Source organism: Nilaparvata lugens, chromosome Y (assembly GCF_014356525.2).
Source record: "Nilaparvata lugens isolate BPH chromosome Y, ASM1435652v1, whole genome shotgun sequence".
NCBI classification, from domain to species: Eukaryota; Metazoa; Arthropoda; class Insecta; order Hemiptera; family Delphacidae; genus Nilaparvata; species Nilaparvata lugens.
The window spans coordinates 6,594,569-6,617,567 of NC_052519.1; the positions used below are offsets into that span (position 1 = coordinate 6,594,569).

The 22,999-nt window shown below is 35.7% G+C and overlaps 1 protein-coding gene across 1 annotated transcript in view; it reads right to left on the bottom strand.

Annotated features, from left to right (window-relative positions):
• Positions 1-785: 785 nt before the first annotated feature.
• LOC120355123 (kinesin-like protein KIF21A) overlaps positions 786-22,999 on the bottom strand; it is a 76,692-nt gene continuing 54,478 nt past the window's right edge. The window contains 9 exon segments of the mRNA XM_039443444.1: positions 786-932; positions 1,963-2,118; positions 2,884-3,088; positions 3,653-3,843; positions 4,885-5,061; positions 6,796-6,995; positions 7,058-7,132; positions 8,180-8,574; positions 9,702-9,834. Of these exon segments, the coding sequence (XP_039299378.1) occupies positions 786-932; positions 1,963-2,118; positions 2,884-3,088; positions 3,653-3,843; positions 4,885-5,061; positions 6,796-6,995; positions 7,058-7,132; positions 8,180-8,574; positions 9,702-9,834 (1,679 nt within the window).

Sequence of the window (22,999 nt, forward strand, 5' to 3'; positions counted from 1 at the left end):
AAATAAAAGCAATCTTACATATTTCTCTTACATATACAAGGCTTTCAGGGACAGTCAAGATAATAGTAATTTTAGATGAAAATCGTTCAGTAAATAATTATTACTTTTCATTAAATCAAAAACCTCGAAATCTTTATAAAACCCTTAAATAGAATAAACCTTTCATTTTTTCATAAAACTCTATATAATCAACAAATATCTTATCTTCTAGAATTCCAGATTGAATAATCAATGAAATGGAAAATGTAAAAAAATGGCCATTTGTACAAAAAGTAAGTTCTGCAGAATTCATCTGCAGACAGAGAATGTAGCTTGAGTACGACAAAAATGTCTAAAACATCTATAGAGTTCGGCAAAATGTTTGCGCTCATGTAACAACATACTAGACTTTTTCCACCAATCCACTTGTTATTGAATGATAATAATAACAATGGTTTATTGAAAAATTGCATTTGTAAATTTTATAGAATAGAAGAATTCACAGTGAATTCAGACCCGGTAGCCGGGTATACTGCCAACTTAGAAACGCTGAAAACAGGGTTTTGGAAATAGCTGTTCTCATTTCAAAACTTTAAAGGGTATTCCAACTTGATTCTTCAACAGTCGATTTAAAACATTGAAGTCTCGAAAGAATTGAGAACGATTAATTGTCGTTCCCTGTTCTAGCTTGAACCATTGTAAGAATAACCTTGTATTTTTATATTTAAAAATGCAAACCCTGCTTGTAACAAAATTAAATATTTTCTTATCGTGTGAATGGAATCGGATTTTCTTATTTCATAGACTTACGTATCGGCGGCAGTTGGAGAGTTTGACCTGGAAGAGTCTGATGAAGGAGTGCTTTCGACTTGAACGGATCCTGTAAGAAGATCTCCTTGCTTTCCTACAATGTGCTCCAGCAGAGTTCTTTGCGTTTCAGCTTCCCTTTCCAGCTAAAACATCAGAAGTTGGAATACCAATTAATAAAAACGATAAAATTCTAATAAAATAAATAGTATTTGAGAGAAGATGTATAACTTATAAGAAACGTTTCAAGAAACGATCACAATCCTCTTTTATACTAGAAAAATCCACATACTGTTTGGAATGTTAGAAATAGTGAGAAACGGATGGTTTTGAAAAAGTCATAACTTTTTGAATATCGAACTAAAATGCATTTTTTATATAAATTTGAAATTTTGTTATGATCTCAAAAAATGGGTCGCAAAAATAATATTGTGTGGATGGCGTCCTTCCGATTAATCACATGTTTCTATGCATTCTTTGAGGTAGAATGTATGTGTTAGCATTGCTACTCGTAACATTGATTATGGAATGACTTGGATTGAATTTCTCTTCGGATGGCTTCCTTGAAGTTTCACAACGGAGAACGTGATTTCAAAAACGGTACGCTAGGCCTCGGATTTCTACACTTTTCAATGATACCGTTGTATTCTTATTATGCATCCACCACAAATGTTGCTTAAATCTGAACTGGCCTACGCGGCAGAACAATGAATCTGATTCTGTGTCGCTCTATGGCTTTGTTAGCATAAATATGTCGCACAACAAAGGTCCCACCTAACGTGCCAACACCTCTGTGGAGATCCCACATCTAGAGTGTAAATGAAACTTCCAATTATAAACAACATAACTATGACCTTTCTAATACCATCGCTCACTACTTTCCGTGTAGTAGGGTACCTAATATAAAAACATCCCATTTCTGTCAATCACCCTAGATTAAACAAATCTTAGAAAATCTGTAACACAATGAGACTAATAATGTATGATTACCGGTACGTATTCTTTGAAAAGTATTACATATAGTTATATTGAATTGAGGGTTCTTAGATTAAATCATCGGAGTATTATTTCAACATATTCACTGTACAACATTTAGAATTGAAATTTATCCAAACGATCCTCAATTATTGTGATCGACAAGGTGGATTCTTCAGTAATATTATGCACCAGCTTTACCTGCTGATATTTGGCTTGAATTTCTGAATGAACGGCATCTTTCTAAGCGGCGGAACAGCTGTGGTGTAGAGCGATGTTGTACAACTTTCCAATTATATATGATGCTTCAGCTGAATCGTTTATTCCAGACACAAGCTCCGCTTCATCGTAAACATTCTAGAAACGAATGAATGAAACTTATAATAAATGATTTGAAAAGGAAAAATACACCCAACAGAAAATTCATTGACGGGCTGTCAGTAGTTGATTGTGAACAAATATTGAGTTATGATCTCATGATTTAGTTTTAAAAGTCTGGATTGGAACATGTTGTCCCGGTTTCACAAAAGCTTGTTGAATTTTAACCGTGATTAAATGCCACCAAAAAACAATCAGGGAAGCCTTTTTCTCAAAAACCCTTTGTTGATTGGTTCTCTTGGCATTCAATCTTGATTAATATTTTTAACAGGATTTTGTACAAGCGGACTAGGGACTTATACCATAGCCACCTCTAATATAGGATTAGACTGGAAAAATTACTTGAGAATAAGAATACTTTTTTTTCCATTGAACAAACTAATTGCAATAGGCTTCGACATAAGGTCACAAACATAATCAACATTGATACAGTAATAAAATATCCATTGAAATAATATGAATAATATATTATACAAATGATACAATATGTTTTACTATAATTTATTTCTAGATGCTCAATCAAAGTTTAAGAATAGCATGTCAAAAACAATGTTACAAGATTTAAAACAAAAGCTCAGAAATATTTGGTCATTTTTCAAACGTACCTATCTGGGTTGGATCATGCCATATATTCACTGAGATTATATAAAGAACAAGCACGAAGAAAACGTTCATTCAACGTATCATCAGCATTTGAATAATTGCAATATCTCAGTAATTTCCACCTTACAAATTAATTATTACCTTGGATTCCTCGACCTGCAAGATGTTCTGCTGTGAATCCTGAATGCTCTCCTGGATGTATTGTAGGTTTGCTCTTAGAGATTCTATTTCTTCCTCCAGATCGGCGTGGAGCTGATATTCCCGGGGATGGGAAACCTGGAGATCGTTCAGCCTTCGTAATTTACTTTCTAGTTCTAAATGACGAGCTTTTCGTTCGTTAATCAGTCTGCAAACAACAGATAATAACACAATAATTATTTTCGATGAATTTCATAACAAGAAACTACTTGTCGAATAATTATTTTATTGATTGAATTTCCGCTAGACGTCGAGAATGTTTGGAGTAATTGTTTACAAGAACCACATCTTTTAATGAGTTATCTAAAAAAGTAAAAGATAAGATACCACATTTTAGTGAGGCTGGTCGAATACAAAATGCGGCACAGCGTGGTGCGACGTATTGTCTTTATTTGTTTGTTTCTTGAAAAGCCATGCAACATGCTGATTTGTATTGATTCAAACAAAGGTTGCCTTACCATGTCTTCCTACGGCTTGCTCGTTTGTTACTAGTAGCATTGCAAATATCTCACAGTGATAGTTGGCAATCTTCTAGTGCTTTATCCTAAGTACAATTCTACAGCATCCCACGTAATATAGCAGACTGCAATTATACAACATTCCACAATATAACAGGCTGAGCAGTTTACCTAGAGTACATTGTATTCTAGGTACATTGGGCAACTCAGTAAGGCCCATTGACATCAATATCAGTGTAGTGTATCTTCTGTACCTTTCCATATCTCTCTCCAAGGCGACAATGGACTGTTTGTTGAGTGTGTTGGTGGAGATGTTCTTCTCGAGCGCCGTCCATTTCTGCTTGGCGATCTTTGGTGATGAAGCGGCCATCTTGGTGGAGCGCACTCTCCCCGCCGCCCGGTTGCTGAGCTTCCCGTGGTGCGCCACTCTTCGCAGCGCCGAAACCTGAACAAAATAAGTTATACATTGACATTTTTTAAACAGATAAAGTTCAAAGCTAAAAAAGGACATTCGTAAAGTTCAAAGCCAAATTTATAACGGGTTGAACGCTCTTAAAAAGTTCAACAAATTTAAACAAAGGAGGAAATTATACGAATCTATTGGGAATTTCTTACTCTTTCCAACCAGATTCTTAGAATTAGATGTTGACTTTGAGTTTCCTAATTATTGACGATTTTTTAATTATGGAAGAATCGATATATCTCGAAAGCTAAGGTCGATATAAGAAAACATTACAGTACATTTTTGTAGCAAATTTTAAGTACAATCTATGATCTTCGTCTGTTACACCATTCTTGGGACAATCTGTATAGAAGATAAAACTGTCAGGGTGGCCACTAACGACAAGTGTGTTGAACATGTGTGTACACAACGAACATTGCTGTGCCATCACAACGAAAGACTTCGAACAAATTTTTTGAGGTTAGCTTTTTCGAACAAATTTTTTGAGGTTAGCTTTTGTATCTTCTTTTTTCGTATTGTCTTTTATTATAATTTGTTATTTTCCAGCGGTTTATTTATTGTTATTGTTTGTTTACTTTGTGTTAGAAGCTGCTGTCAAACAGCTTTTTTTGTTTAAATTCTCTCGCTGATGACACACCATGCATGTCGAGCATATATTATATGTGTACACACATGTTCAACACACTTGCCCTGTTGTTAGTGACCATCCTTAGATTTCATTGTTTCTACACACATGGAAGATCAACATTTCTCGAATCTTACAAAACTGTATCATGGAGCATAATATTATATTTGTTATTTTCAATTTTAAAATCAATTTATTGATTTATTCACTACCGATCAATTCAAATATCATTTGAAAATGTCAAGATGTCAACAGTCAAGACCGACATAACAGAAGCGACACCTTTTGTCTAGTTTCAACTTTCTACTAGCTTTCAACTATTGTGGGTTCTAGTTAATAGGTATTTAGAATGTTGAAAATAGGATGATACTAATAAACATTTGGATATTAAGGCTCACCTCTTCCTGTTTTCTCTTCAAGACAACATCTTTGGCACGCTTCTCAGCTTCAAGGGAACGGATAACATTTTCATGCTTTCTCCTCTCCTTTCGAAGTTGAGCAATTTCTCTTGTTCTCCTAGACTCAGTCTCCTTATGTTTGGCTGTTTCTTCCTTTATTTTGTTTATCAATTTCACCTGAAAAGAGTCATTAGATTATTTAGAAATGAGAAAACAGCAACATGAGAAGAATATGGAATAAGAACAAATTTTACCTTCAATTGAAGAGGGATATTCTTTTATTGATTCAATGATACCAAATTATTATTTAAAATATAAGATATTAAAATAAAATTCCCGTATCTCGACAAGATTCCCATATATTTCCTGCACAATCGAAATAATTTTCTGTTATCCCGCCCCGTGGACACCCTGGATAATATATCTTTTAATTATAAAATGAATAAATAACATATTTTGCTTAAAAATTGTGTTCTTTCATCACCTTTATACAATTTCAATAATCATCTAGAATAGCAGATCATTTACAACTAACTTTCGCTTTACTATTGATTTTTAAACCAACCTATCAAGATCAAGGCATTTTTCTCCACCTACTGTCTAAAGAGCCTACTTTACTCCCTGAAACATAATACTAAAGTGTCACTTTTTCGCTCTCGGTAGGAAGAAACAGAAAAACTCCCTAGAGCGTAAAAGTAACTCCATTTAAATAAATAACATGGGAAGCATCTCTATTTTAAAAACGTACATTATTTTGAAATAGGTTAGAAGGCCTAAGCTCAGATGAGCAAGCATACAGAGTAGTTATTAAACCAACTAAATTCAATACCTCAACCAGACATTTGATCAATATATGAAATATATGTTTCATGCTAAAATTATTACAAAACTCCATATCAGTATACTTATAAAAATGTATGAATATTTTTTTTTATATTCCTTGTTATGCAAAATACCAACCAACGAATATTCCTCATTAACTAATCAAATATGAAACGGGAACTTCATCATAGTTTGTAGTCGAGTCGGCGGCCATTGTTGTTACAACTTTTGCCGACAGATAGCGCTGTCGGCGGTGAACGGTGTGATTACAAGACAGCTGTTTAATTTTAAAGTTATGTTGTAACACATTTTACTGGTCACGTAAGTTTTTAAAAATTATTTTATTTGCAGTTTTCATTAAAATGTAGGGGGAGGAAAAATGTTGTGTACATCACAAGTGAAAAATGTTTTTTCTCCCTCAGGAAAATTGTTGCCCTCGGCTTCGCCTCGGGCTTCAAACTTTTCCCTCAGGGAGAAAGAACAGTACTTTTCACTCTAGATATACAAATAACTATTATAATTGTATTGTACTAAGTGATTTACGACAGCATGTTATTAGTAAGCGTTTTTAGATTATATCGAACAATAATAAAACGTTTCATAGCCCTCTAGAGGTAAGTCACCTATCCCTAAAGCTGCCATGTCTCATTTATTATTCGTTCAATCTTGAAAAATGAGGTGTCAATCGATTTGTAATTTACATCTAAAAAAAGTTATTCTTGTATTTTTTTAGTAAAATCAAAGGTTTATTAATTATTCAAGAAATACAATTTTAAACTGCCGCCATTTCGTTTTATGAATATGGAAAATCATCAGGATTATTGTGTAGCTCTCTTCTTGTTGTCATAAATGATTGTGCAAAGTTTCATTTCCATATTTTCAGCCATTATTTGAAAAAAATTAATAAAAAACAAAATGGCGGCTATGTGTGTAACTAAGGACTTTCGGACAGTTTGAAAATTATATTTGGATATGTTTCTTACCTAGGAACAATGCCCTAGAATATTGGTAGGGAGTTTGGAAACATCCTTTATATTATAAACCCTAAATGTAGAGAAATACGTTGAATGTAATAGGAATAGATCTCACCTTTATCCTTTTCATTTCACTGACTTCATTCTTCAATTGTCGGATTTGGCTCTCATACTGAGACTGATGCCTGAGCATTTTGGCATGCTCCTTCTTGGCAGTCTGCAGCGATCTCACTTCCTTCTGCATATTATTCAGTTTCTTCTCGTATTCCTCACGGACTCTGCGCACCTTTTCTGTAGGCTGATTGTTTTGTCCACATGCAAATTAAAATAGAACTTGATGTATAAGGATAGAGATTTCCGAGAGTTTAATATTCTACATTGGAAAACAAGTTTCTTCTCATATTCCTCACGGACTCTGCGCACCTTTTCTGTAGGCTGATTGTTTTGTCCACCTGCAAATTAAAATAGAACTTGATGTATAAGGATAGAGATTCCCGAGAGTTTAATATTCTACATTGGAAAACAAGATAGAAATTGGAAAGTAGCTGCGAAAGAATCAGAAACTACTCACAAGATGTGAGACGCATTTGAAGAGAATAATAGTTAAATGAATTGGAAAAGAAACCAGATGAACAGCTTCAGCGGTCGCCTATTGTCATTAAATTGCGACATTTTCGTCGTTTATTATTAATGAGTACCAAGTTTTCCACTCGCAGGAATATATTGATAGACAACTCTGGTTATCTAAATGTAATATCAGCAGTAAACCAACGATAGACTACAGTGATTGGATAAACACACAAATTACTATATCAATGATAAGTACAAATTAAGTTGAACCAAGACTATATTCGGTGTAAATAATGATTAACATCGGGATTAATGAGATTTGAATCGTGGGTGTACATTTTCGCTTCAGCTGCTTGTCAGCATGAACCCTCAAGGTTCAAGTTGACCATCAAGTACAGAGCCAAGCGGACGCCGGAGCCACTGTCTTCACGTCCACTGAACGGAGGTCATGTATAGTCGAGAGTATAGCTACACGGCATTCGTAAGCTCAAGTTTGATGATCGATGAGTGTGTAAGACACATTCATTTCTTTGTGCCACAATTGGAACTTTTATCGTACTCCCAAATCGAAGTTTGTCCATCCAGCCCAACATAAGTAAGGTGAAAAGCAAGATATAAGTTGGTGCAGGCCATCAGCTATAAGTGCTGAAATAAAAACACATCGACCACAACTCAGTTGAAGCTATAAGTGCCTTCCAGCAAAGGGAATGTGCCATTAATGAAGGTAATGAAGCAGAATCGGAGAACAATAGAGTATGGTAGTGGAGAGTTGAAGGATGAAGCTTTTTGTGCCTTATGGAACCAGAGGATAGGTAGTGCGGCTGCGTCTTGTTTCCAAAACCCGTACTTGGAATTCTTCTGATTATTCATATGTGTGTAGGGAGAATGTTTTAAAAAGTACAATGAGATAAGATGAGAATGAAACTGACTGAAAGAGGCGAGAACGGTGTCACGCTCCTCCTCGGTGGCCCTTATCCTGGCCTGCAGCTGCAGCAGCTTGTCCTCGTAGTGCTGCTTCAAGCTGTGCAGCCGCTTCTGCGACTTCTCCAGCTCCTCGATCAGCTTCTGCTTGACGTTGATGTTGGAGGTGAGCTCGGCCAACTCGGCCGTGTACTCTTCGTCCTTGCCCACACTGTCCGACTCAGAGTCGCTGTCCGACTTCTTGCTGTCGGTGGATGACGTCAGCGCCTCCTTGCCACGGGCTACTAGCGCCTCCCTCTCTTTCTCCACCTTCCGCTTGGCCTGCTCTAGCAGTGAGTCGATGTTCTGCGTGCTGCTGCTGTCTCCGCCCTCGAACACTGACTGCTGCAACAGCGACGCTCGTCTGCAAATGAAACAAACAACATTTTCAATCACAGTACAAAAGCAACAGACATTATTATTATTATTATTATTACAATTCTCCATACATTAATTCCCAATCATGCTATGATTTTCTTATTAAGTCATTGCATAGAGAAAATATAACAAAAAGGATAGTTAGGTAAAGATTGTTAGAAGATCATGGTATAGGTCATTCATGTTCATGTCCAAATCTCATCCAATTTTTGTTAACTCAAACCGATTACTTTCGACTACAGTCTACTATTACTGTTTTGGCAGGGTGAGAGAGTAATGCCGCATCTACATATTGGCCCAACAAAGCCCATCGTCGGCCAGCGCCAATGTGAGGATGGGTGGTTTGCCAGCGCTGGCCTTCATTGGCCATCGCTCCGATTCTTGCCGAGAGGAGGCCAGCTCAGCGTAGGCCAAGGAAGACCAGTGAATGCTGAAGCTGGCAAACTACCCATCCACACGAGTCAACCAATGCGTGCTGTTTCCTGTTTTGTCGTCTTCATTGCTGGTTTTTCTGTGTCCTGTGTAATTGAGTTGTGATTTTTTAGTTGATTTTCATGGAATTGTTATTATGTTACTTTTTTATAGTTCTTATTGTGTTCCTTCTAGTTAATATTTTCAACTCTCAACTCCATTCTCAATCTGCCATTTTGAATGCGGCGCTCCATGTAGCGAGCGGTTGCCAACGTTGGCTTGATTGGGCACTCAGTATGGATGGCAAGACCAACGCGGCCAAGCTTATCAGGCTGGGTCAATATGTGGACTAGAAGCTATCAGCCTCACATAGCTTCACCAAAAATAACTACTTGAACTATCAGCTTGGGTTGACAGTGAAATTTAGAACATTAACGCCCAATCTTATGCTATCTTTTCTCTATGGTCATTGCTGAATGATATTTTTTCTTTAAATACAGAGCTTATTAGAGTTTGTTACTGTGCTTTTATGAATATGCTTATTTTAGGTTCTATATATTGACAATGCAAAAATTCCTTACATGCATTGAAATTTTGTAAATAATTTGATTTGATTATGAGCTAGAAAATACAAGAGTTTCCTATGGAAAGGGAATTATTTTCAAGAATTTATACCATGATGAATGTATGATAAATGCTCACCTGGCCATAGCAGGAGGATGCTTCCTAAGCTGCTGACACATTGCTTCGGACTCTAACAACTTAGCTCTCAGTTCAACGATTTCACTCAGGTACTTTTGAACCATTTCAGTCATGTCGCCTTCATTTCCTTGCTCTGAAACATTGATAAGTTACAAATGTAAAAACACACATTTTTGAAGATGGTTTTAGTTGAACCATGACACATAAGGAATAGAATTATTTGTTTGTGATCTAATTATGCTCATGATTAAGGTGAACTGAATTTAAAATAACAAGTTGCAAAACAAAGATACCATATGTAGCATAAGTAACCCGATTCCAGTTATTTTCAACTGGAATAGCTCCTCCTAGATTATGAAAAATCAAATATGTCATGAGAGAGACGGGGTGATAGGTTTCAGAAATAAATTGTCAATGGTCTTGTTAAGAATAGCCTACATGTGGGGATCCATCAGAAAATAACCATTGTTTGAAAACCCAGACAGCTCTGCGTAGTACAGTCCGTCCAAGAAGTATACCTTTTGGAAGTGTCAGAGATTCGATGTGTCTGACTTTGTAGTGTCTGTACGAATGTAAAAGTGTCTGGTTTTGGCGCCTAACGCACACGCCAATTCGAGACTCTTTCAAAACAGTCTTTCCCTGTCGCTGGCGTACGGTGTCGATGGATGAGATAGTCGCTGTCCACTCCTGTCAGGTTCTGGGTGTGTCGGAGGACTAAGGTGGCGCGTTCCCGTATTATCAAGTTGGGAGCACATAACTTGAAGGAGTCAAATTATTTTAGTGTAGGGGATTGAGTATTTTACAAGAGAGTGTGTTTCTGAGGGATATAGGCCTATAGTGAGAAAGTGAAGAAGTGAGGATTCAATTGAATTGCAGTTTTAGTTTTTTTGCACGGCCGGCCCTCTCTCACATTCAACCATCAAACTTCCAGTACGATGCTACATTAACTATATTATACAATCCTACTCAGTGCAATGAGGGAATTCACAATATTACAAGCAAGAGTTGATAGTAATGAATATTATTGACACAAAAAAAATTACAAATCTAGGCATGGGAAAGTCAAATTCAAGATGAGTTGAAGATAATATGTCTGAAGCATTCTATGAAATAATAACAAAACCCTGAGGGGTTTTGAAGAAAGGAGAACATCAGCACACAACCGGGTAAGAGAGAGAGAGAGAGAGCGAGTGTGTGTGTGAGACAGAGTGAGAGCGAGAGCGAAAGGCGCAGGAGTGATAGAGAGAGAGCAAGGGAGGGGGTGAGAGAGAGTGAGGGGGAGAGCGAGAGGGAGAATGAGAGAGTAAGCAATAGAACTAAAATAATAAGGTTGAGATGAGAGACAATGTCACGCAGGAGTATTGTCTAACGGTGGTGACACACACACTTCTACAGTCACTCTAAGTTATAAACAGAATATTTCAAAGAAAGTACAGTCTGTGCCAAAATTGAAACCAGTTTACTTCCAAGCTATTCTGACATAGGCGTCAAAAGCAGATAGCGACAACCAGAGACTGTTTTCCAGGTAGAGAAATTAGTCACGGACTCGCCCCGCCAAAACAAGACACTTCTTTTTCAGCACAAGAACGACAAAACTAGCCACCACCAAAACAAGACTGATTTTTAGTGCTAGGATGGATGTGTCTGACTTTGACGGTGGTGTATCTTGACATCGCCCCGATAATACCGCCCGTTGTTCTCTCAATAATATTTGTTGAACGAGAGCTAGCAAGCTCTTACTTTTTACTCAAGTTCAAAGTTGTTGCCAGTCTGTGGGTTTGCTTGTTTGTTTGAATGCACTACAATAACTTCAGAAAGAGTTGATCGATCAGCTTCAAATTTTGAACACGCACTTTTCGAACCTTTTTACAGATCAAGTTCGTTGAACAACAAAATATTTTACTCACTTCTTCGTCCTTTTTCAGGATATAAAAGTAACATTGAAAGTACTACATGAGACAAAATAACTTGCTCCTGAGTGTCTGCCTGACTATTATCTTTCAGTAGCATACACGTAATATTAATGATACAAATTGTGATGGCAGTTGCTATGTCGTTGGTATTATTAATTTGACAAACTTTGAATTTTGATTCTGAATCATCTACCCATATGGAGAAACCTATGAAGTTCTATGGATTCACGTAGGCCTACAGCGTAATATTAATAGGAAAACAGTTTGATGTTCCTTTTCAGTAGATGGATAACGCGGATTTTCGAGCGTTTTTTTATGACTTTTAACCCCCCCCCACCCACTCCACCCGCACCCATCCTACCATCTCCCCTTCACCCCGCACCACCCCGCTCCTGCCGCACCTCTCCCGACCCCTCAACCGCCCCCTTAGAAGAACCTCTCCATCTCTCTCTCTCTCTTTCTCTCTCTAGAAGAAGAGGAAGAAGAAGTAGAAGAAGAAGGAGAAGAAGAAGGAGAAGAGGAAGAAGAAGAGGAGGAAGAAGGAGAGGAAGATGGAACTCTCTCTCTCTCTTGTCATGCTCTAGTTAATATAGTCATGGCTTATTACATTCAGTCATGCTCAATTACATTTAGTCATGGTCTATTTGATGATTAATTGTAGAGAGAGAGATATGTGAAAGAGAGAGAGGCAATCTACTGACAGATTCAAGTGAAACGAACTTCTGCCAGATTTAAGTGAAATGAATATCTTACTCTCAGATTTAACTGAAACATGTTCTTGACAACGATGTGAAGCAGTGGGTTGTACACAAAACGAACACTGCCAGATTTAAGTGAAACGAACTTCCTACTGTCATAAATTCTAGATGTACTTGACAACTAGGATGAGATTCTATCATTCTTTCAAGAATACATGTCCAGCAGTAACATTCAAATCCCATCTTTTCAAAACTCTTTATGTGTCAAGCACAGTTGAATATTCTTTGGAAGAATAAGAGTGAATTCAAAGTTCTTTTCTGAATCTATATTGATATAAATCATTCTCACCAAATCTTACATTCTTAACATATTATCAAACTGAAAAACATTGTCATTTCTTGTTGTAGTTTTCACTCATCTCACAACACTATGTAGCAACGTTTATAGATAAGCTTACCATGAGACAACCTTGGGCGTTATCATTACACACCAATTCTGCTCTTGGCTGATGATTAACATGTTTCAAAATTTCACTTCAGAGAGCTTACAAGGACGAATGTGGTTCCAGTGTAATTCAATACTTGAGTATTGTCACGTTTTGCAATTTTAGTTCACATAGCTTACAAGGACGAATGCAGTTCCGGTCTAATTCAATACTTGAGCATTGTCACGTTTTTGCAATTTTACTTCGCAGAGTTCACAAGGACGAATGCATCTCTGTTCTAATTCATCTCAAATTCGAGCATTAACATGTTTCGCACATAATCTTGTTTCAGCTTGGAAAAAATGCATGTGAACGTTTCCTCACGAATTGATTTGAGTGTAGCTTGTAATTCATCTTTCTTAATAAATGCTTGCATTTCACTACTCAGATCATTTTTCAATACATAAGTCTCGCTAAACGTAGTTAGCAATGTATTCAAATCGTTTTTTGAAACAAATTGTTCAATCCCCTCCATAAGATTTGTCTTTATCGTATTAGTCATTGCAGATAATCGATCTTCAAACTCTTGTTTTGTTATAACAATGTTATTCAGAGCCTGCACAGTTTTATCCAAATATTACTTATCAACCGATAATGAATGAGTTTCATTTACTCTAGTAAAAAGTTCTGTGCTAAGTTGTTTCAATCTGGTATTTAGATAATTTCTATCTAATACTTGCAAATCTTCAATCCTGTCTGAGATAACTTTCAATTTCTCATCCAAATAATTCTTGTCAACTTTATTATCGTTGATTGTATTCAAGTGCGATCTGAATATCTCTGTTGTTGATTTGAGATCATGAAGAGAATTCTCCAAATTGATAGATTTCTCTTTAAGTCCCCTATCGATATTGTCGGATAACTGTTGTAATGTACTGAAGATGTGTTCCTTTTCGATCTTGTTCAATCCAATATTCTTAACTATATTAGATAATTGTGAATCCAAATACGAATGCAGAGATTCACTAACACCCTGTTGATTAATTGCCTGTATTATTCTCTCACTAAAACTGGTAAGATCTGGTTCGTTCCATACAATGTCTTTCTTCGCAGCGACTCTCTCACTTTTACCTCCGAATCTGTGCACGCTCATTCTGCAACTAAACAATAATTTTACCTTCACGCAATTCCTCTATAATTGATGCAATCTCAACATCATGAGCTGAGTGCCCAGCAAGTTTTGATGATTTTAATAAATGAAGTCTCTGAACCACATTGTCATAGTTGTCATAATATTGGTAAATTCTATTGCTAGAAGTATTTTTTGCAAATTTCAATAACCCAGAACCTCTCTTACTTGTTTTTTCAACAGGAAACAGCATTTGAATTAAGCGAGACTTTACACCACTGTTACGTTTCACATATCCTTGTCTATCCAAATGAACTTTTGTTATTGATAAAATCTTCTTGTATTTATTCAGATCTTTTTCATCAAAGAGATATGAATTTGGTCTTTGCGCAAATAACAGTTCTAATAGTCCATGTGTAATTCGGAATTTTTTGTTATCAATATAAAAGGAGTAGTTATCAAAGCTAACAACCATCTCACCCATAAAATATAATTTTCGGTCAGAATCGTAGGAAATTCCATAAGGAATCGAGTTATCCAATTTTTCACTATGAAATGTATACAAATATTGTGCAAGCACTTGATTCTTTATCTTCTTTATTTTGTTGCTTGTATCACTCTCAAGCCTAGTTGAATTAAATATATTTGATTCGTTCATGCTTAGATCTTTTTCAGCTGCTGATGGTGATGCAACTTCTATAGTTTCACTAATATCATCATCATCATGTTTTTCTCCCAATTCCATACTTTCTTCGTCTTCTTCTTGTTCCTCCTTTTTTGGTATAAAACTCTGATCAGAGTGGTGAGAAGATTTAGTTTTCCCCATTTCAACTAAAGGCGTGATAATCGGTTTAAAAAGTTTTTCTCTGTAATCGTCAGATTGCTTTTCAAAATGTACAATGCTTCTATGTTTATCTCTAATAACTTTCCTCAATTTCTTAATCTTATCGATTAGAGCAACACTAGCGTTTTGTCTTCAACGAGACATCCTCATTCTTTCACTGCTACTCACTCTCTACTGAATGTCAATAAAGTTATCCAGACCCTGTCTATATTTTCCACTATTAGCTGTACATTCGGTCATAATAGTAAGAAAACTATTCTTCTTAGAATTCCACACATTTGAACACAATTTACTGAAATCTCTGAAGCAAATATCTTCACCCACATAGTCTCTATGTATTAATTTGAGTGATAATTGATCAATTTTGAATATAACAATCATATTTGCATTATCTCTGGTGAAATGTTTTTGTGTTGCACCATAACTTTGAATTAAATATGCTGTATCAATATTACGATGTCTACCCATAGTAAAATAATCTCTTATTTGAGGTGTGTGACTAAGTTGTAAATCGTCGAATATGACAAGAGAAAATTGTTGAATTTTATTCGGGTGGAGAATTCTCTCGGGAATATCATTGACATGAAATTCAATACCTTTCATTTTTGAAAAGACTTTTCTTAAAAACAAGTACTTATCTTGATATTGGCTTTTAGTATTTGAATAAATATGTTTAAATGTCAATCCATTTTTGGAAAAAATCAAGTTGAACAATAAATTCGTTTTACCGCATGCAGACGGGCCTACGATGAGAATTCTAGTGTTATGCAGTATCAATGTACCATTCTTACACCATACAGGCTTTTCCTCTTGTGCAATTAACTTATCGAAATTTACAATGTCGAGTTTGTTCATGTTGAGAAAGTGAGATATACAAACAGAACTGTTTCATGTGTCTGGTTCACTCGGTAATGAAGCGTTTCTAGGTGACTAGATGTACTCACCCATTCAACATCTAGTCACCTTGTGCCACATGCTACTAGCACTTCTCTATGACAAAAATGAGAAATGAAAGAGCGAACATTCAATTCAAGTTGTTTTTATTTAAAAAACACACACACAATGTAAAGAATATTACAATGATTATCATTGATGTGGATAGATAATGTACATTATTTACATCATATGATCTTACTCTAATTATTTACAACAAATGTGGATAGATAATTATAATGTACATTATTTACATCATATATGATCTTACTCTAATTATTTACAACAAATGTGATTCGATAAAATTATACCATGTGATCTTACTCTAATTATTATTTACAATGTTACTCTAATAAGTTCTCTCGATTTATGAATGATGGTTGTGGAAATCCAATCCATTTCACAAACAACTTATCCTTATCTCGTCTCAATATTTTTTCTATCAAATAAACATTTCTTTCAGATTCATTCAAAAGTGTTTTTTTTAATTTCTTCTTGATAAAACCTACCCTGTATTATCTCACCACTAAGATCTTCTAATGAGTAAGTGATAGGTCTTGTGGGATGTATGCTCACAATTCAGAAATATTTGGATGACCAATTCATTAGATATTTTTTATCAAATATCTGTTTCTTTTTAGAAATTCTCACAATATCACCTAGCTTATATTTTGGTTTCAACACTTTTAATTTGAATCGTCTAATAAATGCAGAGTTTAGTGATTCTAAAACACGTTTACATCTTTAGGTCGCATTCCAATGCTACTGTGTACTGTATTGTTATAATCATCTACAATATTTTGTAAGTTATTAACCCAGTTTTTACTCCCACGTTCAGTTAAAGATCGATATATTTTTGATTTTATTGTACGATTGAATCTCTCAGCGATACTAGCTTTCTTATCAGTAAAAACAGAATAATGCTTGATATTATACTTATCTAACAAATCTTCCACATGCTTATTAAAATACTCCTTCCCCCCATCTGTCTGGAAAAAACGCATATGTTCATTCTTACAAATAATGTGTTTGAGTGCATTATAAACACTTTGTGCAGTCTTATTCTTTAAAGGCATACAATAAGCATACTTAGTAAAACAATTAATAACAACTAAAATATAACGATATCCTTTATTGAATTTAGATAAGCTACCCATCTCAATCAGATCTGATTGATATAAATCGTTCTCATTCTTCAACTCATATCTGCGTGTGGGGTAATTTACACGTGCAGCAGAGTGAAGCTCTGCTGCTAATTTTGCTCTAATATTACTCATTCTTCTTCTTTGTGTGAAGACACACTTGAAACAGAATTCGATGTGTTGGTCACTAGCTCGTTACACACACACTGATCTGTGCCATCAGTTTGCTATTTTGTAGTGACTGAATGGTCATGTATCAATTCTGTTCTCTGCAATAAAGCGCTTGTCATCGAACGGGCTTAAACAAACCTTTGCGCATTCAATTTGATGCATGTTATGATTGAAGGAACTCAACATATTACATTTTTCTATATGTTGGCATCGTTCAATCAAACATTTCTTATACAAGTCAAAACTAAGTTTTCTATTTTTCACACGTGGCTTCACACCTTTTGCTACACACTCAATTACAGTTTCCTCCTTCTCATTATTTACAAGATATGAATATAATTTCGCCCGTAATCCCAGAAAAGATTTTAAAGGAAATGAAGCTGCCTCATCCTTTAATTTCCCTACAACTTTATTCCTCTCATTGGAGAAGCATTCGTGCTCAGCTGGGTAATTTGAAGTGTCAAACAATTCTAGATTTTCTCTTATCAGTTGGTAGACGTTGGGTGTCTCCAACGATAAGAGGAAGCTATCTGTATCAGTCATACAAAGCTGGATGCGTTGCCATGGTATGATTTTTTTGCAATTTACAATAGAAAAAATCATACATGTGTAGTTTACTCAAATCCAGGATGCAGAAACCTGAATAGATTGGCTTATTCATTTTTAGTTCCAACTTTTGCAAGAAAACAGCAATCACATCCAAACTTATTATCTGCCAGCGTTTACATAGGGGATTTGAAATGTACTCATCTAGATGCTTGGCGTCTGTGATAATTTGAACATTACATTGATGCTGATTTCCCTGTATCGATTTTCCGAAGCATAAGTTACTCATCTGTTTGAAGAAAGAGACTTCAAATTTATTTTTCGCGGCTTGCCTATTACAGGTATTGAACTCAATGTAGTTCTTCAACCAAGGCGATTGGGAAAAGCTAATGACGCGATGTACCTTTGTTAATTGCAATCCGAGTTGAAGGTACAGTTTCAAATTCATGTAATGAACAATGTACCTCTCTCGATCAAAAAGTGTGTTCATGAGTTTTTTAGTCAGAGTTTGACCGTTCTCATTGGTTTGGTACTCGGAGAACAATTCGCTAGGAGGAATTTGATGAAGTGGAGCGAGAGGGAAATTGGCATGCATATCATGTAACTCCTGTGGGTACTCGAGATCACATTCAATTACATAACCAGTTTCTGATTCACTCTCCAAATTTGTAAAGACAAGAGCATGGATTTCTTCCTCTGAGAGGAACTTTAAAATTTCCATAAGGTAAGAATTGATTCATAGAGTGCGCATACAAAGAATTACAATCTATATAAAGCAAATAGTTACTTGGTTTTGTGGGATCGTATGTGTCAGGGATGTGTTTGTTATTGGCTTCGCAATAACGCTTGCCAATAAACGAAACACCACCGTGCATTCCTGATTCAAACAATAGATGTATATCGGGATCGCTAATCAATTGGAGTTCAACCTGGGTGAACTTTGACATACAATTCCAAGTGTAATGAGCAAGTGAAAGAAAATGAGTCACATCGAGGCCATATGACCTAAAAAGTGTTTACCTCATTTCTTCAAAAACCTCAACTAATAGCATGACGTCTAGGCACAGATAGAAATCATGATACTCGCCGAGAGATTTCAACTTGAATGTTGAGAACACTCTTTGTGCATGCTCATATTCTTTGGTAGAGAGGGGTGTATCGTTAAGATCATTATAAAAACATTCTATCAGATAGAGAAAAGTCTCAGCGAATTTTTCAGGGCAAGATATGTACAAATAGGGATAAACTCCTTTTTCCAACAAGAGTTGCCTTTGTTCGAGATTGGGGTCGTTAAATACTGAAAACAGACGTTTGAACTTCGATTCCATATCTGTACTATCTACCAAGTTGCGCACTAATACTTCTAAAGATTCATTCATAAATTTATATGGATCTAAAGACTTGATTTTTCCCACTGTCAATGTCAAAAATCTTTCTGATGTATTGGTGATACAGGAAATATTCTTTTTTACATTTTCCGAGAGCTTTTAGAATAAAATGACTGTCAAATCAGCTAAAATTATGGAAGTAACAGCTAATCGTATCGTCATTTCTAGTATTTAAATTACACGACACATGAGCAGCACACAAAAACTTTCCATTTTCATGTGCAGGATGGCGTACCTTTGTGTCTGTTTCGGTAAAAACTTCATCGCAAAGGCCGCACTTATCAGCGTTTTGAAATACGCGTTGCTGACGATCACTTAAATGCTCCATCGGAATTCCACATTTTATATTCGCACCCAATAAATCGCCCAGTTCAATTATTCCCTTGAGAAATTTCTCCATGATCTTTTCATCGATATAACTTGATCTATAGAGTACTGGGCCGTACGCGATATCTCCATTCACATCAATTACAACGAAACAATACCCGCACGGAATATGACGCGCCGTTTTCTTGGTGTAACTTCTGGTAATAGGTACATCCTCAGATTCATTACCATCCATATTCACAACAAATGTTTCCAAATCTGCGTAGATTGTATACTTTTTCTTCAAAGTCGAACCGAGTTTTTTAAATTTGATTGTCTCACCTTGTTTTGGGTATGAAGTTCTCTGAGACTGGAACTTTGAAAAAAGCTCTAGATGTCTCATCAAATTTGCTTTCCCATCCCGGTTTACTCTTTTGTCTGATGTAAATCTGTGAAAACAGAAATTACAAACATCTACTTGTGCTTTAGCTTTCGAAAGGTAAGAAAGAAGACGCGACAATCTGTTTTTCCCGTTCGCAGTGTTAATTAAACAAAAATGAGTTTTTCCTGCATCACCTTTCAACATTAAAAGATTAATTTGGTATTTACGCGTACGGAATATGCTTGTTCGATAGGGGAAAAACTTTTTGTTGTCATACTCGATAACATGAATTGCGATGTCTGTATTGAGAATTTCAAATTTCTTTATGTCGCGATCGGTGGTTGGGAAATTAACTCCGCGAGTGTTCAGCCTGTGAGCAAATTTGCTCAAATATTTCACCGTTAATTTCGAATTATTCGGTTTCTGGTGAGATAGGCTAGAACACTCCACAGAAAACACTTCTTATCAGAAAGATTTTTGATATTGATAACACATTTCTTATTGTTGATGAACTGGGGTGTTTGAATATAACTGCTTGTGTATATTGGATTATATCTAATCACATTTACATCAAGCGAGTCGATCTTCTTCAACACCCACCCACTCCCAAATCGAACAAAGTTATCGAATGAACTTAAAATTTTCCTAACTGCTAACATAAATTGTTCATTCAATTCGTCATAACTCTCCAAGACATTCATGCCTATGGCCGAGTAGCTATGAAGATTCACAATGGATGAAACAGCTTCGGATTCCTCTGATCCTAAAACTACCATCTTATACAATAATACATTTGATACTAAAAACCATTTAACATTTCCTTCAAAACGTGCAGCGTGTTCTCTTATTATCTCAAAAACATGAGCTTTCGAGTTTTGAAGCACATTTTCAATGTCAGGTGCTACGTTTTCGAAGGAAATGCGATGGCGAATTGCTCGCGAATTCACCCCTCCAACCCTGTGTTCTCTGCTATGCTCCATCTCTGCTACTAGCGGGTTACTGAAAACAAACAAAGAATATATTACTATGGCAGAGAATTAGATATAAAAACAAGTAAACATTAATCTAAAAATCAGTTGTGATTTAACAAGCTGCAAGTACAGTGCAAAAAATGCTATCACAGGATCAGATTCTCATGCACGAACGATTCAGGTTATTAACATTTGATAATCGTTGGAAATTAGAATCGAGTCTGTTGTCACCTCAAAATATGGCTAAACAGGGTTTTTAATTTGTGCGAGCACCTGACGTTGTTCAATGTGTGTTTTGTTCAGTATATTTAGAAAATAGGTTGGCAACAGACGATCCTAGTAAGGAACAAGAACGATGCAGTCCAGATTGTGGATGGCGCAAAGAAGATAATATTTCATGTGAAGAGGAGAATTCCAATAATAATATTCTACGACAATATGAAGAATGAGTTTCAACTTTCCATCGTCCAGAACCATTCAAGCACTCGGTATTTATTGATAGAGCAGACTATTTTGCAATAAATGGATACTTTTTACATGAGAAATCATATCTGCAATGTGTATATTGCAAATATATTATTGAAAATCCTTATGAAAAAGTGATACATGTTCCATTTTGTATATATAAAAAGATGAGTTATAATGGAAAAGAAACGACAAATGATGAAAAAGAAGATGCTGTGGGAAAACAAGCTGGATATTGTACAATATGCACTCTGTTGTAATCGAGATATCAGTGATTCCTAAGTGCATTGTAGTAGTATCAGGAAAGAAGTAACTTCTGAAAAATCATGATTAGAAAAATAAAGAATTGTATCATACTTACATGCAATGAATGATGTGCTGTACTGTCTCTCTCTCTCTCTCTCTGCTTACACTAGTTCTTCATACGTCTTTCCTCCTCGAAGACTGGGGTGATTATGCAGTCTCGAACTCTGTGAAATCAACGAACATAATGAAGATCACAAAAATATTGAGAAGAAATTTAGCAAGTCAACATGTGATGTTAATTATGAAAATTAATGAGGAGATTACATTGCTCTCACATTCGAAATATTGTTATTCGAGATATGTGGAAGTGAGAATTCGAGTGCATTATGAGAATTTGATATTTTTTCTCTGAATGCAGCTTGCTGTACATGTAAGAATGCATTTGTATGTCAAGGATGTGACAAGCGGGAAAATGCACTATCTCTCACTCATCCTAAAACAGAGATAGAGGAACGAATGAGTATATAAGCGGCAGTTATTGGATTTGCCAGCTTCAATCGAGCACTAGTCACGTTTCGCACATATCCTCGCTATCATCATGGAGTCGTCATCCACACGTGAGCAGTACATCCTTCCGGATACACCTCCTCAACAAGAGCCATCATTCTCATCTTACTGGGCAGCGCAAGCTGCGCGGAAGAAGAAGATTTCTTCTACCAGTGCTGCTCCCCCTGCTGCTGTCGCTGCTGCATCCGACCCCGAGGAGTTGCCCCTGAAGAGACGTGGAGTCTTCGTGGAGAGAGGGATGAGCAGCGATGACTTCATTATACCAGACACACCACCATCTCATCTGGGATGGGCACCGAAGCGTGTGCCACTAACAACAATTACCACCAACAGGCAGCAGGGGAAGAGAAAGCTGCAATTTCTGGAGGAGGAAGAGGAGGAAACCAACTTCATACACTCAAAGGTTAGTTATTTCAAATATTATCAACATGTAATGTGAACAGATAATTTTAAATCTTTATATGTTGTCATCCAAAAGCTTGCTAGTATCTGATAAATTTCTTACTGAGAAAAACTAATTTCCAATGTTCACATTACATGTACTCACATTGGAGTTATTGATGAATCTGATTTGAAAGACAATTTCTTGATAACGAATATAGGAACTTAATTCAACTTTAGAGTTCAGTTAAGATGTATATTGGACTACATGGATATGATGATAACATTGATATATTCATTTGAATTGAGCATAAATTGTTTTATGAAATCAAGAAATATAATTTTTTGAAGTGATTAGGTTGAATGCATGCTACTATCTAATAAGTGAGAAAAAAACTAATTTCCAATAGATGTCTTTGTATTACATGCATGCACAATGTGATATTAAATGATTAGAGTTCAGTTAAGATGTGTATAATGAATACTTTTTGAAATTGAACTGATCAAGCTTACTAGTATTTCAGTCAAAAAATTGAATAAGATGAATATTTTGATTTCATTATTATGATGCTTACATATTATTTGCATTTTTTTCCTATAATATTGAAGCGATGTGTTAAGAAAATTACTAATTTAGTTGATAGTTCTATTGTGATATTGATTGATTAGAGTTCAGTTAAGATGTGTATATTATAATGAATACTTTTTGAAATTGAACTGATCAAGTTTAGTAGTTGATTGGAGTTCAGTCAAAAAAATTGAATAAGATGAATATTTTGATTTCATTATTA